General features: G+C 53.4%; 1 protein-coding gene across 1 annotated transcript in view; it reads left to right on the plus strand.

Moving 5' to 3' along the window:
- The first annotated feature begins 6,050 nt into the window (after positions 1 to 6,050).
- CNGB1 (cyclic nucleotide gated channel subunit beta 1) overlaps positions 6,051 to 17,386 on the plus strand; it is a 29,690-nt gene continuing 18,354 nt past the window's right edge. Inside the window, exons 1-14 of the mRNA XM_074151731.1 lie at positions 6,051 to 6,149; positions 6,482 to 6,531; positions 6,671 to 6,742; positions 6,860 to 6,989; positions 7,226 to 7,268; positions 7,444 to 7,525; positions 7,610 to 7,691; positions 8,112 to 8,151; positions 8,521 to 8,671; positions 8,777 to 8,852; positions 9,399 to 9,435; positions 12,860 to 13,034; positions 14,126 to 14,242; positions 16,334 to 16,463. Of these exons, the coding sequence (XP_074007832.1) occupies positions 6,051 to 6,149; positions 6,482 to 6,531; positions 6,671 to 6,742; positions 6,860 to 6,989; positions 7,226 to 7,268; positions 7,444 to 7,525; positions 7,610 to 7,691; positions 8,112 to 8,151; positions 8,521 to 8,671; positions 8,777 to 8,852; positions 9,399 to 9,435; positions 12,860 to 13,034; positions 14,126 to 14,242; positions 16,334 to 16,463 (1,284 nt within the window). The remainder of the gene's footprint in view (positions 6,150 to 6,481; positions 6,532 to 6,670; positions 6,743 to 6,859; positions 6,990 to 7,225; positions 7,269 to 7,443; positions 7,526 to 7,609; positions 7,692 to 8,111; positions 8,152 to 8,520; positions 8,672 to 8,776; positions 8,853 to 9,398; positions 9,436 to 12,859; positions 13,035 to 14,125; positions 14,243 to 16,333; positions 16,464 to 17,386) is intronic.

Genomic DNA, 17,386 nt, shown 5'->3' on the forward strand with positions numbered 1-17,386 from the left:
GACTCCTCTGTTGGGTGGTGAGTTCACGTGCAGGAAGGTTCCTGCATAGGCAGGCATAATGCTGAGATGCAATAACAGCAGGCTGGCAAGGTTTGGGGACGGTGGCTCACACGCAGGCCCTGGTGAGCCTGGCTTCTCCCCAGCTGCCCCTGCAGCATCTCCTGGCAGCTGCCTCTGCAGCTTGCTGGATGTGAAGATGCTGCTCTTGCAGCATGTCCGGGATGCTCGGCAGGGAGGCAGCTGGACCATGGGCTTGTCTCCAAATGCCACTGGGCCTTGGGTCCAAGGGATTTCATGGCTGATGAGGTTCTCAGGCTCCTCCCAACCTGCACTCGTGCCTCTGGCAGAGTTCCCAGGGCCGTGGGAAATTGCAGCCAAGGATGATGAGGTTTGTGTGGCTTGCAGTGCCTTTAACACTGCTCTCCGTGTGTTTCTAAGATGATACTCCATGTATGTGTGTATATATATTGTATTAACACATCCTGCTCTTCTGTGTGAGTGTCAACTGGTTTTGCTTTACTAATAAATTTATAGTTATTTATACCTTCCTGTGGGTGTGTAAGGTTTCTGCAGTGGAGGCCGTGTGCCCCTCACTGCCTCCCATGTCTGTCTTTGTGCTCTGTCTGGCTCCGCTTGATTTTTTTTTTTTTTTCATGGGTTTTTTTTATTTCCCCTGAAATTTTTTGATGGAAAAATGATAGTTCATCTGCCTGGTAACCAAAAATCGAGCCACAGGGTATGGACAAGGCTTCCAGGGGCCAAAAGCAAATGCAAGCAGAGTCTCCAATGTGGTTTTGCCCCTTGCTAGCTGGGGACTGCTCCCTCCTCGGAGCACAGCTTGCTGCTGGGGCTTCATGGCAGAAGCAGGCAGGGTTCTCTGCCTGCCAGACACGAGGCAGAAGCTGATGCGTTTTGTGCTCTGAGGACCTCAACCCCACACACGACTGTTTCAGCTTTGGCTTTTTTTGCATCCCCCCTGTCCTGTGATAGGAAGAGAAGAGCCTGCTACGTGCAGATGACCTGACTTCCTCTCTTCTACACCCAAGCCAAGTGGCATGTTTGTTTGTCTCCAGATCACTGAGAAAACGCTTCTGGCTGAAGGTTTGGGGATGGAATGCAGAAATGGGAAACTGAGGCAAGAGTGGGGACAGCCACTCGTCCAGGATCCTGTGGCTGGGAGACATCTGGGCATTCCTTTCCAGCTAGCTGCTCCATTCAGAGCTCTTTAAATTACAGCGGGGAGCTGTTGTGGAGGAGGACGAGGGATGTCCACGTCAGGCAGGAACCCCTTCCCCTTCACTGGCACTGATACTGGGTCACCAGTCCCTCTGTGGCGGCTGTGCTGAGCGTGTTGGTGCCACGCAGCAGGATCGTGTCCAGTGACAGAAGGATGATACCTTTCCCAGCTGCCTTAAGTTCTTATTCCTGGCTGGAATGGGAAGACAAAAAGTTAAATGGCAGCCAGTAGTCCTAAACTGTGCCCATGTTTGAACTTTGTGGTTTGAGGAAATACTCCGTCTCCTCGGGGCAGGCAAGCAAACTGCATCAGCACCACTGGTTGCACAGGCTTTTACTTTCTCGTCTTTGCTTTCCCTAAATCACAGCAAAGCTGCATAATTTTTGCATGTGCCAGAACCCCAGGCTCAGGCTGGGGGAGGACCAGGAGCAGCATCCTCTCAGCACTTTATAAAGAACCCCTTAAGGTCTGATTGCTTTTCCAGAAGACCTTACCTGCTTGGCACCTATTTTCCATGCAGGCATTGCCACTGATCCCTCCTGCCTTACCCCACACGCATAAAAGCTAGGGACAGAAATGAAAGGTCAGCAGAAGTAGATGGAAAGTAGTTCTCAAGCAAATGTGCCAGGAGTGTTGGCAACATCACCCAGGTGAGGAGTGGAACCTTCCTCTTCCTCCCCAGGGTTCCTCCTGGGCGTTCCCTTGCAGAAATAAGTCAAAAGACCTTTGTAGGCAGGTCTGGCTCAAAGACAAAGTGTTTCCAGAAGAGATGCAGGTTTAGTCATCAGCAGATGCTGCTTTTTTGGAACCCCTCACTGCAGGATTTCATGAGTGTACAAAAGTCCACTTGAAACTGTCTCTGCGTTGCTTTGCTCTTTCAGGCAACACTGTCTTCTCAGGTGGGACCTGGGCCAGGCTGTGCCCCGGGGGACTGCAGGATTTGAGCCTGTGCCACTTCCACTGCTGACACTGCTGTGGGGACAAGTCGATTTAATAGAGTGTCTGTCCAGGAGCCACTACTGCTCCTCAGGAGCTTGCACATGGGGCTGTTGGGCCCACTGCAGCTTGCTCCCTTCACGGGGGTGGTTTTTCCTGCTGATCCAGTGTTTTCTAGGCATTACACAGCAGCCCTCATCCCCTGCTTTCAGAACCAAGGCTCCTCTGCCACCCCCAGCCCTGGCGCAGGGGTCAGCATCCATCCTGCAGCGGGGAGCAGAGGGTTTGCCCCCTGGCCTGGAGGTGCGCATTTGGGGCAGCTGAAGCCCCCAACAGATAAAACTGAGATTATTTTTTTGAGGTGCTTGAGCATCTCCTGCCCCTGTACTCAGCACCCCCAGACCCTGCAGCCTGATGATGGAGGCAGCATGCCAGTGGTGGCCATCTCTGGGCTCATCCTGCTTCCTGGGGCAGGCTGGACCAGGGAGAAGCAGAAGTGGCCCATCTGCTCCATGTGATGATGGCACGTGTGTACAGGGCTTTGGCACATGCAGGGACGCAGCTTGCCTCACTGCCCCTTAGCACCACTGGCCAGGGATGCCTGGCCTGGGATGGGAGCCCTGAGCTCCTCTCCTGGCCACCATAGAGGGTTTGCTGCTGATTCCTGCTGACTCTGGGACAGCTCTGCTGGTCAGAGTCACAGGGAGAAAAGTGAGGAGAGCTGAGGCTGGGTAATGGCTTTGGTAGCCACGAGGCCCGGGAGAGTGTGGCAAGCACCTTCGATTCATGTTTCTGCCATTAAAATTAGTGGCTAATGCTGAGGTCTAAGCAGTCATCACTCTGCTTCAGAGTGAACAATATCTTAGAAATACAGGAATGCCTTTTGGTTGGCTTCCCTGGGCCCGGCAGGTGGTGCACAGGGTGTGATATGATAGACCACTGCTGTGTGCCTCAGTTTCCCTGGCTGTGAACCAAAGCTCAGGTGCTGAGCTTGGACCAGGCAGGATGGGTACCTGCTCACCAGGCTGGGGACACCCATGGGACCAGGAAAGGAGGAATCAAACCAGGGGGCTCGTGTGCTGTTCTGGACAGAAACAGAAGCTGGGGCTGGACGTTGCACAGTGAAGCCGTGCTGATACCAGGGTGTGATTGCAGCCGAGATTAGGGGCGATGGGAAAGGCTGGCAGTCACGCAGGGTCGGAGGTAAACGGATCAGGCAGTGATTGGCACACTCAGCAAGGGGAGGCTTAGCTCAGCCCAGCACAGATTTGCTGCCCACTGCCCCAGATCCTCCAGGGCCGGGACAGAGCTGAAGGTGGAGCATCCCTGTACGCAGCACCCTCAGCACGTCACCCTTCTGTTGCCCCGTGGGGTTCCAGCAGCTCCGTTGCTCTTTGTCTGCAAATCCCTGCACCCACGTGTGCCTGGGTAAGACATCAACCTTCCCCGCAGCTCTGCCAGGCTTGCACCCAGCCAGTGAGTGCCTGGGGCAGCTCTGGTGGCTGCAGGGATTTTGAGGATGCTCAAACCTGCTTGATTTGGGGGTTTTCTTTGCACTATCCTGCACCAAAACCAGGCTGGCTGCTGGGAGCTGGGGCATTTGGGACAGCTGAGTGCTGGTAATCCCATTTGCGGGCAGCGCTGGGATAATCCTCACAGAGCCCTGAGCGGATTGGGATGGGTCTGGGGGGTCAGTGGCAAGCTGCAGTAGCCAAGGGAGCCTGTGCATCCAGGGGGTGGCTTCCCAGGGAGGCGGCAGTGAGCGTGTGGGGTAAGTGGCAGCAATGGAGGTGAGGGACACAGCTGGGGTTTCTGTGGGGCCAACTCTGCATGTGGTGGTGGGGGTTTGGTGCTCCAAAACAGAGCTGGAGGATGAGCCACAGCGGGGGTGCAGGTCCATGATGCTGCGAGGCCGATGAAGCTGTATAATGTAGAAGAGTTTGGTCTGGTGCCGGAGGGGAGGGAAAGGCTGTGGTGCTCCATGCTCTGAATAGGGATGATGGGCCTGTGCTCCACTTCTTGCTCTCAGAGACCGGGGCCCTTTGCCTGCTGGCATGAGTCCCGTGGAGCTGCCACAATGGGCACCAGCTAGTGCCTGCAACATGGAGGATTGCAATGGGTACCATTACAGGCAAATCCTGGCTGCTGATTCCAATTTCTTCCAGCAACTGCTTTTTGGAGGACGCACAAATGTTGCTGCCCCTCTCTTGTTCGGCTGTGCCAGAGGAACGGCCCCAGCCCTCCACTTTCCTTCCCGGGTCAAGGACAGGCTTAAGCTCCAGGCTTTTACAGCTGTGCAAGCTTATGTGGAGGGAGAAGGAGACCTTGGCTGTCGCAGGGGGCTCGCTCCAGCCCCGGGGGACTTTCTCAGGGCTTCTTTGGGCTCATTGGGCTTATTTGGGACCTCTGAAGGTTCTGAAGCATGGGTGGAAATGTCACTGTGCCACATGGTGCTGCTGGGTTTTCATTGCTGTTCCTGGGTCATTCACAGTTCCTTAATCCCTTGTACCCAGTAGGAGGCAAAAGGCAATTTCTTAATTGGTTTCTGGTCATCAGGCCTCCTGGGAGGTGTTTTACAGCCACCCTGTCCTGCTCTGGGGATGTGAGGGTCTCTGAGAGAGCTGAGCCTGCCCATGGTGTGAGGACGTGCCGCGTGGGGTGATGCTTTGGCTGCACCCAAACCTGGCTCCTGGGCTTGCACAAGAGGGCAAGCAAAGAGCCAAGGATGCATGTCACCCCACCTGGGGACCTTGGCTGGTTGAGATTTAAGATGCCAGGTTTTGGGCAAGAGCCCGGCGCTGAGCGGCTTCCAGCCTATAACCTGCTGCCCTATGGGACTGGGGCCATGCGTTAACCCGGGATCAAAACTCCTGTGCAGTCTCCTGGCGGGGCTGGATGGAGCTCGGTGATCTGCTTTCTCTTGCCCTTCACAGGCACGTGAGCAGCAGCATGGGGGCCACCCAAGATACTTCTGAGCCCTTCCTTGAGCAGTGGTCTTTGGAAGGGCATTTTGGGCAGAGCAGGGCTTTTTGGAGGGGCAGCAGCTGAAGACATCCCCAGTTTGAGCTGGGTGAGAGTCCCCAGCTCTTGTTCTGTACCCAAGCTTGGGAACATGCAGCATCACTCAGCTTGCTGGTGCTGCACCCCAACCCAGAGTTGCACTGAGAAAGGGTGGGGGGACCCAAAAAGACCAAGCAAACAGAGCTTGAATAGCTGAATCCCAGCTCTGCAACATCTTATGTTTACCTACTCCATCACCATCTCGGCAGCCACAGCAAGTTAGTGCTGGCTGCCTTTGTTGCCCTCCCCAGGGCCCCAGGCAGGTGCCCCAGTGGCCATGGTGGCCGTGGGCTGTGGCTGAAAGGTAATGCCTAGGGGCACAAAGAGTTGATGCATGTTGGGGCATGAACTTGCTCATAAACAAATTCCACACAAATTACTGTTGTTTTTCAGCCCTCAAATGAAAAGAGCATAGAGGACCCTGAGCAGAGCATCACAGTTTCTGTGATCTATCTGACATGGCTTCATGAGCGCTTCTCCTTGTGTGACCCTAGCCATGGAGATTTGTGCAAAATAAACCCCCAAATCAGTGGCTGCATTTAGGAAAAGCAAGTTTAACTGAGCCTGTGAGCTTAAAATGAAGGGTGTAGTTTGCTCGCAGTAACGGTGATGTGTCAAGGTTTAAGCTGGGTTTGGTCTGGCTGTACTGCAGTGCTGTATTTCCCAAGCAGGAAGTGGAAACGGAAGGACACCAAGGACCTTTTTGGGCTTCCCCAGAGACAGCGTGAGCGTCCAGTGCACCTGGTATTCCCTGGGGAGCGTGCACCACTGCTGCTGGCCTCTCACCAGCCGGAGACCCCAACCCACAGTTGGAGGGATGCTGGGCTGGATAGAGCGGGTGGTTCCCCAGCCCCCAGTGCCCCATCTGACAGAGGAGAGGCCCCCGGGCCCAGTGCAGGACCCGGAGCCGGCTAAGGTGAGTGGGGTGCTAGTTTGCAGTGTACTGGGGCCCCGTGAGCTCAGTGGAGAGATGCCCAGTGCCTCTGCATTCAGCCCCAGCACTGCGGCACCCAGAGATGGAGCATCTCCGGAATGGGAGTATCTCCCAGATGCTCCAGCCCCAGCACTGCAGCCCCCAGAGATGGAGCATCTCCCCGGGAGGGATGGGGGCCAGGATGCATCCCCCCTCTGAGCTGCTGGGAGGCAGCAGGAAGGATAAGTCGTCCCTAGGGTTTGCAGTTGCCGTTGAACGGGGGACAGTGTCCTCTGCACCTCATGCTCTGACACTTTCTGCCTTTTACCCTGAAGGCAACGATGGGAAAGGCCAGTGGCCCCGGGGATGCTGCTGACCACGCACGCACTGAGGGTAAGCCCCCATAGCAGGGGGGACGCGCTGGCTCAGGCAGCAGATCAGCGTTCCTTTACCGGATGGTCCTCCTCCTGCCCAGCACACTGGGGGCTGGTGGAGCAGTGATGCGAGCTTTCTTTTTTTTTTCCTGCTGCCGTTGAAGAAATGGAAAAGAAGGTGGGATTTGCGGTCCCTGAGGACCCAGGCTCTGTGTTTGAGAGGTATTGCACTTGCACCCTCCAGTGTGCAACATGGTTTGCTTGGGATTTTGCTTTCAGTTGGGGACTGGATGCCTGGGATGGGGGGGTCCCAGCCTGACTCACCCCCTTCCCTGGCAGCGTGGGGAGCAGTGTGCTCTCCTGGCTCTCTCAGGGTCTGGAGAAGGTGATTCCCCAGCCGGTCCCGGCCCCAGGGACTCTGCAGGCGCTCGGGAAGAGCTTCGAGACAAGCATCGATGTTCCCGATCAGGTAGGTGACAGATCTGAGCAATGGTCTGGCGTATTTGGGCTTCTAACTCTTCTTACCTTTTCTTTTTCTTATCTTTCTTCCTATCACTCTTCCAATGCTAAATGGGAGCACTAAACCTGCCCTGTGTGGGCTTCTGCCTTCATCCATCCCTGGGGAGAGGGCCGGTTTCCCTCCCTGCCCAGAGGGATGAGCCTCCCTGGGCTGCCAGGCAAGTTACGGTCTGTTTTGCTTTTCAGACGGAGGTCCAGGTCCTCAAGGATGAGGAAGAGGATCCTCTAGGTAAGGAGAGTCGGGGGCCTTTCTGGGACTCCTGCATCCCACATCCTACCTACCCCATCATTGATGCTGGTGCTATTGGCTCCTTGAGCCAGCTGATGGGGGGACCAGGAGGTCCCAGCAGTGCAGGTCCTGGCTCTCCCCCAATCCCACAGCCCCGCTCTCCTTATCTCTGCAGAGATAACCCCCTTTGATCCTGAGGAGGATGAGCTGGATGGCTGCAGGTCTGAGGCTGGCTCAGATATGGTGACAGAGGAATGGTGAGTCCCTGGGGAGGCTGGCAGGGGAATGCGGGAGGGCAGGAGGGGTGCAGGATGAGCTCCCCAACCATGTTCTCCTCATAGGGCAGGAGCGCGGGTGCTCGGCTGGCTGGTGCAGGGCTTCGAGAGGATCGTGCCGCAGCCAGAGATGCTGAAAAAGCCAGAGGTGAGCACCGCCCAGCTGGGGAAGACAGGGGGCTGCTGGGCAGAGGTGACAGTGGAGTGGGCTCCTCATCCTCTTGCATAATCTGGCTGGGACCTTGGAGAGGAAAACCTCCGGGGAATTCAGCAGACCGAAAGAGAGACCTCAGGGTGCTGTCCTGGTTCTCCCTGACCTGCCTGCATGCCAGGGGCACCCTCCATTTGGGACCCGCTGGTGCCAGCAATGCTGCTGGAGTGTGGCTTTAATGGTTCTTGTCAATGAAATGGAGGGGAAACTGCAGCGGAGGGTGTATGGGGCTAAGCTTGGGTCCCCTTGGGGTGGGGGATGTGCCTGCCCAGGGTGATGTGGGGCTGCAGACCATCCATCCATCCATCCGTCCGTCCATCTGTCCCTCTGTCCCTCTATCCCTCTGTTCCTCTGCAGCTGGAGCCGAAGGAGCAGAAATGCAAAGCTGTGGCAGGAGGTGAGCGATGCCCCTTCCCTGGGTGGCCCTTTCAGAGGGGAGACTCTGCTGCCAAGAAGCTGGGTGCAGGCAGGCACCAACATTGGGGCTGCCCTCTACCCCTGTGTCCCGGGGTACTGACTGCCCAGAGGGGTGGGCATGCTGGGTCCTGGCAGCACAGCACTGCCCCTACACCACCACGTCTGTCCCCAAGCCACCTGTGTCCTCATCCCAGGCTGGGTCCCTGGGGGAGAAGTTGCCAGGGAGATTCCCCTAAGCCTGTCCCTCTGTGGGAAGTGACCCTTCCTCATTTGCTTCCCTTCCTCAAAAATTTATAAGATGATCAGTGCATTGCCTATTCCCCTTCTCCTTCCAAATAAACCTGAGCAGGTACAAAAGGGACTAAAACCCAGGTAAAGTCAAAAAGCAGCATTTCAGCCACTCAGAGCATCCCAGGAACGGTGGAGCCGGCAGTCGCCGAGAGGCAGCCAGAGCAGGTGGCCACCGTCATCCCTCAGTCCCTGTCTGGGGATGGCAGCAGGTAACCACAGTGGCAACTTCTGCCTGGGTACTATGGCCAGAGGGACAACTGATGTGGGATCCAAGGCTCCGGCAGCCAGGTCTAACAGTGGTTTCTGGTCACTAGGATGTTTGCCTGGTTTATTCAGGGGCTGGAGAAGGTGATGCCACAACCGGTGACCAGGGAGAAGCAGGACGCACAGGTATGCTGTCTGCTGGGTAGGCAAAGGCGCGTGAATGCCTTGTCCCTGGTGGGGAGGGCGTCCCCTGCTGTACAGATGCCACCAGATCAGTGCTGGGACTTGCTGTGGTTTGCACTGTCACCCAGCTCCTTCCAGAAAGCAAATCCCCATGACCTGCTTAGCTGATGAAAAGCAGGATTTGGCCTCTAAGCAGCAAGAGAGCTCGTAGCCTGTGTTTTCTGTGCCGCTTCCTTGCTTTTCTGTATGGCACCAGGTGGTGTCCAGGCCCTGGCATCTCACCTGGGCACAGCCCAGCTTTAAGGAGAAGCAGCAATGGCATCCTTTCCTTCCCTTGCACCTAGGCAAGCTCACTGATGTGCTCCTGCCCTTTAGTGTTGTGTGTTGGGATGCTCGTGCCCACAGCCAAGCCATCCAACATGCCCTTAGAAATCACATGGGCTATTTAGGGTAAAAGGGACACATTTACTGAAAATGGGGCATTTAGGGTAAAAATTTAGGTTTACTGAAAATGGGCAACTTCTCATGTTTCCCTTTTCCTCCTGGCAGGGAGTGGCAACAGCAACCTGGAGTCCTGTGGAAGAAAGTAAGTGGTTGCTCCATCTCACCATGCTGGTTAGCTTGCTGAGGTCAGAAAGTGGTTATTGGGATGAGGAGCTGCTGGTGGCCTGGTCTGCTGTGGGTGCCAGCTGGGGAGCCCCTGAAATCTCCTGGGAAGCCATGAGAGGCTGTTGCCACTTGAGAAGCAGGAGCAGATCCAGGGTTGTGGCACAGGCTTGGTAAAGTTCAGGCCTTGGAAGTCTCTCTGAGTGCAGCACCCCACATCCTTGGCTCCCGGGTTTTGAGGTTAGAACTGATCAAGGTCTGTCCTCAAGCTGTGCCGGAAGATGTTTGCCAAGCTGGTGGGATTTGATCAAAGGATTACAAGGGAATTCAAACCTTCTGCCTTCATCACCCCCGTTGGCATGTTTGCTGCTGAGTTGGAGGGTGCTTGCCAAGCCCGGTGTGAGATGTCTAGGGAGGTACCTTGGGAAAACAAAATCCTGGGATTAGATGTGAGTCTGCATGGGTGTAGGAAGACATTGCGGGGTTCACACTGCTGCTTGCCTGCCCATGGAGAGGGACAAGGGACAGCTGGGCTTGGTTCCCCATGCCAGCCGTGTTGCAGGATGCTGAGCAAAACAGGTAGCCCGACTGGGAGTCTCTGCTGCCTCCACAGATAGGACTGAGCAGGGGAGATGCCACAACGCTGTGTAAGTGCTGTCCCTGGGAAGGAGTGGTTGGCTGGGCCATGGGAGCTGCCAATGGGAGCAGGGACCCACTGCGGAGGCTGTGCATCCCTCCAGGGACATGCCAGGAGGCTGCTCCTGCTGAGCCAGCAGCCGCTTGGTGAGATGTCAGAGTGGGAAACCCTGCAGGAAGGCATTTCTCCATGTGTTTGTACAAACTGGAGATCTGAGTGCTGCCATGGACCTTGGGAAGAGGCAAAACCAGTGGGATGCCACTGGATGTGCAGGCACTGCATGCCACTGCAGTTGCACCCCTTGTGCATGGCTGGCCCGCGTTACAGCTCACTTTGGTGCCTTGAGGCATCTCAAGGTCACTTAATCTGCCCGAATAAGGGAGAGATTGGGTCGAGCGAGAGATCTGCCCCGGCACCAAACTGCCAGCATGCTCATTAATGTTTTCCTTCTCCTTTTGTTTCAGGGGGCAAAGGGGCTTAGTGCCTCTGAAACAAATGGAAAACGAAGACGGTGGCGGGCGAGCCCTTCCCACAACCACATGAGACCAACCTGAGGAGAAAGCGCAGCTGGGGAGAAAAAGGAAAGGAGAATCTGCAAATGGTCTCTAGCTCCTTCCCAGCTGGGAAGGCAGGGACCCAAGGCTGGCTGCTTGTCCCTGGTCCTAGGGCTGTCCCTGTCCTGGCTCCCTCTTGGCTTCAGGAACCAGAGCTATTGGTTTTGCAGAATAATGTCTATGAGACTGAAGCTATAATTTATAGGAGGGTAGAAAAGCATCACTCAGGACACCTCAGAGGCAGAAAGCCTCTTGCTGCACCCTCCCAGCACTCCTGGCCCTCTCAACCCCCCCACCAGCATCCAAATATTCACCCCTGAGACCTGCAGCTGAAGCCCACAGGTGTCTTTTAGTCGACTTCTGCCCTCCAAGGTGTAATGTTATAAAGCTCTTTAAGCTTTCATCAGCTTCTTACTGTTTTTCTTCCATTAAGCGTTTTCTCTGAGCAAGTGGAAAGGGCTCTGGTTTGCAGCAGCAAATGCAGGCAGCTGAGGTTAATCTCTAGGCAAACAGGTAGGAGCTAATGGTTAAAAGCCTTTGCCTGAACTCTCCTGATGTTTTACCCCAAACTCTCCTTACTCCCAGCTGTGGCTGCTCTCTCCCAAAGCTCACAGCTCCTCAGATGCAGCACTAGTGGTAGTGGCAAGAGAGTCCTGGCAGGGAAGGGATCCCAGGGGCTGTCACCAGCCCAGAAGTGTGTGTGTGTGAGTAGCCAGAGCTGGCATGCTGGGCTGAATGGGGTGAGAGCACCTGTACCCCATGGTTTGGGTTGGAAGGAACCTTCAAAGATGATCCAGTCCACCCTGCTGCCGTGGTCATGGACAGCTTCCACGAGATCAGGTTGGTCAAAGGCCCGTCCAGCCTGACCTTCAACACTTCCAATGATGGGACAAGCGCAACTTCTCTGGACAACCTCTTCCATTGTCTCACCACCCTCATCGTACAACATTTCTCCCTTCTCTCCAATTGAAATCGACCTTCTTTCAGTTTAAAACCACTGCACCTTTTCTTGTCACTGCAGGCCTTGGTAAAAAATCTTTCTCCATTTTTCTTATAAGTCCCCTTGATATATTGAAAGGTCTCCCACCACCTCATTGCATCTCTTTAGGATGATCTAGGTAGCCGAGCAACCACCCTGAGCCCCATCCCCGTGTTCATAGTGGACCCTGCTGGCACCAGGCTACAATTTTAGTATTTGCCCTGTTTTCATGTAATATATTCAAAAGTGGTGGTGTATTTTAAAAGCCATCTCGCTGATTGCTGTCCCGCGTTTTACTTAATGGAGATCTAGAGGGAATGGGCTAAAGGCAGTGTGGGCACCATGGGGAGAGTAAATGCAACACAGAGCTGACTGGGGGTGGGTTTCCTGCCTTTCTGTAGTTAAATTTGCATGTTTCCTATTAGCTTCAGCGCAGACATGTAAGTCTTGTTGCCAGCCAGACCTCAGAATAAACTGGTTTTACAGTATGCGGATGCGCTTCCTCCTCTGTTTCTCCGGTGTGTGCCTGACATGGTACGTTGGGTACCTCTGGGACATGGAGAGGGCTGGTCCTGGGTCAGACCCACGCTCTTTGCTTTGCAGCTGGTCTGACAACCCCCCATGAACCCACAGTGTGTTTCACCCCAGTGATGCTGGGGAATTGTGGAGTGTGCGGGATGCTTCCTACACCGTGCCTGGGGCAGCGTTCGGAGCAGACATGGAATGTTGCTCCTGGCGTTGCAATGTGGGCTCTGGGTTGGGTTTTGCTCTGCAAAACCAGGGCACTCAGGCTGTGCCAGCGCAGCATTTCACTCAGGATTGGTAAGGGCTTTGGGCTCTTCCTGCCGTGGCTCCTATTTGCAGGAAGAGCCAAAATGTGGCTTGGAGATGGGCCAAATTGTCTGCTGGTGGAGGTTGCTATGTGTGTACAGAAGCCCACAGGCATCTGTATGCAAAGGGCTATAGTCTTCATAGGGCTTTGGATGCGCTTGATACAAAATGGTGAATTTTATTCTTTCTTCTGGCAAAAGTGCCCAAGGCATCCATATGGCACAGCTCGAGGAGACCGGGGCTGCACGGGTCTGTTCCTGCTAAAAGTGCTTCAGTCCTGGCACATGGTAGCACCTCCGCATCGAGCAGCTAAACATGTGGCATCTGCCCTGGCCCTACCTCTGGCCTCTCAAAAATGGGCTACTCTTACTTCATGGCTTCCCTTTCTCCGTTCCCGTTCCAGTTAATATTGTCCCTGGGGAAACTGAGGACACCGACCTCGTCCTGGAAGAAGTCAATGATGACTGGATTAATGAAGCCACATGTGAGATGATGGGCTGGGGTCGTGAGGCTGAGCTGGTGGCAGATGCTCATCCCCTTCCCCCCATACAGGAGGAACCTCAGGAAGAAGAAAACAGGTAGGAGAAAGAAGATGCTGTTGATGGGCAGCTCTACGTGCCCTCTGACCACCAGCATGGTGGCCATGGAAGGGGATGAGCACATCCCTGGGCATTTCTCCTTGCCAGTGCTGGTGGTGGAGCTGGCAGTGGGCAGGCCAAGGTGCTCGTTTCCAAAGAGAGGGGCACCAAAAGGACCCAAAAGGTGTTTGAGCCAAACCAATCTTTTCTTCTAGTGTTGAGTGGCAGAGCCATGAGTGCAATGCTTCATGATGCTCTACAGAAGGATGCTCTGCTTAGGCTTCCCTAAAGTAGATTTTGGCCCTAAAAAAGAGTTTGAACCTCGGTACCATCAACTGCGCATCCAGCTGTTATGACACTGGGAAGCAGGAGTCTTTATATAATTCATCCTGCTTCTTCCAAAAGAAAGAAGAACCCCTGCTGACGTCCTCCAAGGGCTGGGCAATGTGTTCAGAGCTGGGAGTGGGCTGCGTTGCAGCAGGGGGATGAGAGGTGTCCATGCACACTCCCAAAGGGTTTGGGAGTCCTACAAAATGCTCCCTGTGCCCAGCACATGTGCAGGGGAGGGTGAGCACGGTGGTCCCCAACTCCAACATAGGTGGGGTGCACTCCACTTAACTGCACTAAGCCACAAGCGATGCCTGGAGCCACATTTGCTCAGCAGAGCTCTCTTCTGCTCAGCCAGAAGACACTGGAGATGTTACAAAAATATTTTTCAGATTTTTTTTCTCTTTAGTGTATGAGCCTGAGAAGCTGTGGGCAGCAAGCACATCCTGTCCCGGAGGTTGGATTTCATTTACAAGGAGGTTTTGGTCAAAACCAGCAACAAATGACCCCGAAGCACACCCTCTCCCTGCACTGCAAGGGAAATTTGAAGGCTTCAGGACTCTGGTTTTGCGTTCCCAAGCTTTTTCCCATTCTTCCTCCCACCCGCTTGGGGCTGCAGACACTAATGGACTGTGAAACCAGATGTTGGCTGGGGGGTAGAGGGAGAGCACCTCCAGCCAAAGGGGCTGTGGAGACCGGCAGTGCTCCTCTTGTGAGGTCAGCCTTGCTTTCTGGATTTCACCTAATGAGTTTCTCCTCCCCAGGCTGTGGTTGTGCTCCCTGAGTGCTGCTGAGGAGGAGGAGGAGGAGGAGAAGGAAAAGGAGGAGGAGGGGGAGGAAGAGGAAGAGGAGGAGAAGAAGGAGGAGGAGGAGAGCGCGGGGTGAGTGGCTGCCGTTGTCTTTATGGCTTTGTTGGAAAGGAGTGTGAACACAGTTGTTGTTTCAGCTGCGTTCACAAGCTGGAGAGGCTGAAACACCAGCGGAGGAGTGAGTTCCTCTTGGCAGAGCGGAGCTCCCAGCCAGCGGGCGGCCGGGGTGCGCTTGGGGAGGGATGGACTTGGGCAGGGATGAGCTTGGGGAAGGATGGGCTTGAGGAAGAATGAGCTTGGGGAAGGATGGGCTTGAGGAAGGATGGGCTTGAGGAAGGATGCTTTAGCAAACTGGCTCAGCCCAGGGCTCGCTGCTGACGCAGCACGTGGTGACAGGCGAGTGTCTCCTGGAGACACAGGCTCCATCTCCATCGCAGCCACCCGTGGCAGCCGCAGCCCCCGGCCGTCCCCTCCCGCGGGGTCTGGAGCCGCGGCTTGTGCCTTCATCCGGAGCTGGAAGCAGCCAGCCCCTGGGGATGGTCCACGTTATTTAAAACCATATCGAATAACTCAGGGCAGATGGGATTATTATGAGTGTTACAGTGCTGAATTTAAAGACAGGATTATGTGTTGTACCTGCAAATGCTGCTTAATACAAGTAGGTAGAATTTTACGTTTTTTTTTCCTGTTATAGAAAATAGTTGAGTTATTGTCAGCTCTTGTAGATGGTGACTTTGGTCTAGATTGTATTTAGAAAAACCTTTCTTCTTAGTTTAGTGCTTTGCTCTGATTTCACGTGAGAGAAACGTTTCGGGATTTATTACCTAGTGCTAAAATATTATCCTCTGTTAATTCCTCTGAAGTAGCTAGATTTTCAGGAGGGAGCTGAAAACATGTGATTATTCAGTATTAAAACCATATCTTTTTATTTTATCAAAATCTGTTCCTGGGGCTCCACTATAGAAACTTGAACTTCAGTTGTAGGGTAAATGAGATGCTGTTTCATTCTTTGATACATTTCTCTGCTTATGGGAAAAGAGAGACAGCAACAGGTTTTCTGTTTAGATTAGGATGAAAAGACTTGTGATTGCATTTGAAGGGAGCCTAATTAAAAAAAAAAAAAAGGTGGAAAATTATTAAAAAGAATTTTAAAATTACTTTGGAAAATAACAGTTTTTCAGAGCATGGAGATAAAAGAGAAAAAGTATCCCCTGCTTGTTACATACATCTTCTGACTTAGGACCTGCCAAGAATGCAGAAATATGTTTTTTTAATTTTCATGCATTTTGCTGCCATAAAATTTTTTCATTATCCCAAATCCTCACTTTGCACTTATCTCCTGATTTTCTCTTTCCTGGCGAGAGGCGCAAAGAATGACACAATGAGGCTTTTGTTTTTCAGTTTAAAGTTATATAAAAGCAGTAAAATCTGTTTTGTGAGCCTCCTTTGTCAGAATGGTGGAACTGGGGGTCTGTGCTAGTGCTAAAGGAAAATGAGAATTATGTGTCCTTGTGGTGTCTTGCACAGGCAAAGTGGGATTCCGATGGTGCTTGTGGGACAGCCCTGCCTGGAAATTAGGGTCTTGGCTTTTTATTTGGCAAATTTTATATCTATGAGAAATTATTATGCACAGCAGGAGAAATGTACTGCCTGTACTTTCTGCATATGTAACTTTTGCTTATGCTTATGCACCTCTCACCTTGTCTCCCATGTAGGATTTTTTCCAACTCCCTTCTAACCCAAGCAGCACCACTACTGTATTTCTGTAGTATTGCCCACCTGCCAATGGCATTTGCGATGCAGTTGGAGGAGCAGTGCTCCCTGAAACTGGGAGATCTGTGCATCATCCCTGTTGACGTGATGCCCCCACGTTGACATGATGTGTCCTTTGTTGGTGTGATGCAGTCCCATTGATGTGATGCCATCCCTGTTGACGTGATGCCCCCTCCATTGACATGATGTTCTCCCTCTTGACATGATGCATCCCCCATTGACATGATGCCCATCCCGTTGATGTAATATGTCCCCTGTTGATGTGATGCCATCCCCATTGATGTGATATGTGCCCCATTGACATGATGCCCCCCATCCGCAACATGTTCAACCTCAGAAAGGGCAAAAGCGAGCTCAGGCACTCATGTCTGCTTGATCTGTACCATGCAGACCCCTGCTCCATTCGCCTTGTCTCACCACTGACGAGGGTGTGGATGAAGTCTACTTTGCAGAGGAGGCTCTCAGGTTTGAGCAGCTGGAGGAAGCTGAGATAAGTGATCTTGAAGGTGCTTTTGTACAGGTATGTCACCACTCCCTGCTTGGGTTCAGGTCTGCAATGAGCTCTTGCTGCCCAGCACGTGCTGGGGGCTCAGAGCTTGCCCAGGGGGATGCAGTGCCCTGGCAAGGAACAAGGACTGGGATGAGCTCTGGGAATGTTGCCCACTGAGATGTCCCCACCTCTGAGTGGACATGGGGACATGAGACAGCAGCAGTAACTCTGCAACACAGGAGAGGTGCTCTCACCCTAGAACACTGGCACTGAACAACAAGCTGAGAGGCTGGGGAATGGTTGGGGGATACAGGGCACCCAATCAAACTGCAAAGTCTGCTCTTTTACTGACAGAGTGGGTCTTCTTCTCCTTAAAATGGCTTTTTTGATTTTGAAGGTGGAAGAGGCGACAGCTGAAGCTGCTGAAACCGATGCCGAAGGTATAATATATAGCAGCGTAACGTTGAATGAAGATGAACCAAAGCAGGCAATGCGATGCCCAGCTTCTCCCTCCCTGCTGCTTGCTGTCTGGGGGCGGGCAGTGGCATTTTCTGCAACATGGGCCTGCGTGGGCCGTCAGGGCTTTTCACTGCCTTAAAGCATCCTGTGGGCACAGCCTGATGGCAATATTGTCATCAGCTGGAGCCAGCTTTGAAAGGCTGGTCCTTACACAGTACTGAGCCTTGTTGATTAAGCAATCTCTGATGTGCAATAAGAGTTCCTCCTTCTGCTGAAGAATGTAGGGGGGATAAAGAGGATTTTCTCTACACTTTTCTCAAATTGGGAAATAACCACTGGCATAAAGTGCATTTTCATGTAACTGTTTAGGAGATAAATGGTTAGTAATAAAACTTAGGTGGTGAGCTCCTATTGCAGACTGATTGAGCAAAGGCAGTTCCTGGCATAAGGGCCTGTTGCGATAGGACAAGGGGTAATGGCTTTAAACTAAAAGA

This window comes from Numenius arquata, chromosome 8 (assembly GCF_964106895.1).
Source record: "Numenius arquata chromosome 8, bNumArq3.hap1.1, whole genome shotgun sequence".
NCBI lineage: Eukaryota > Metazoa > Chordata > Aves > Charadriiformes > Scolopacidae > Numenius > Numenius arquata.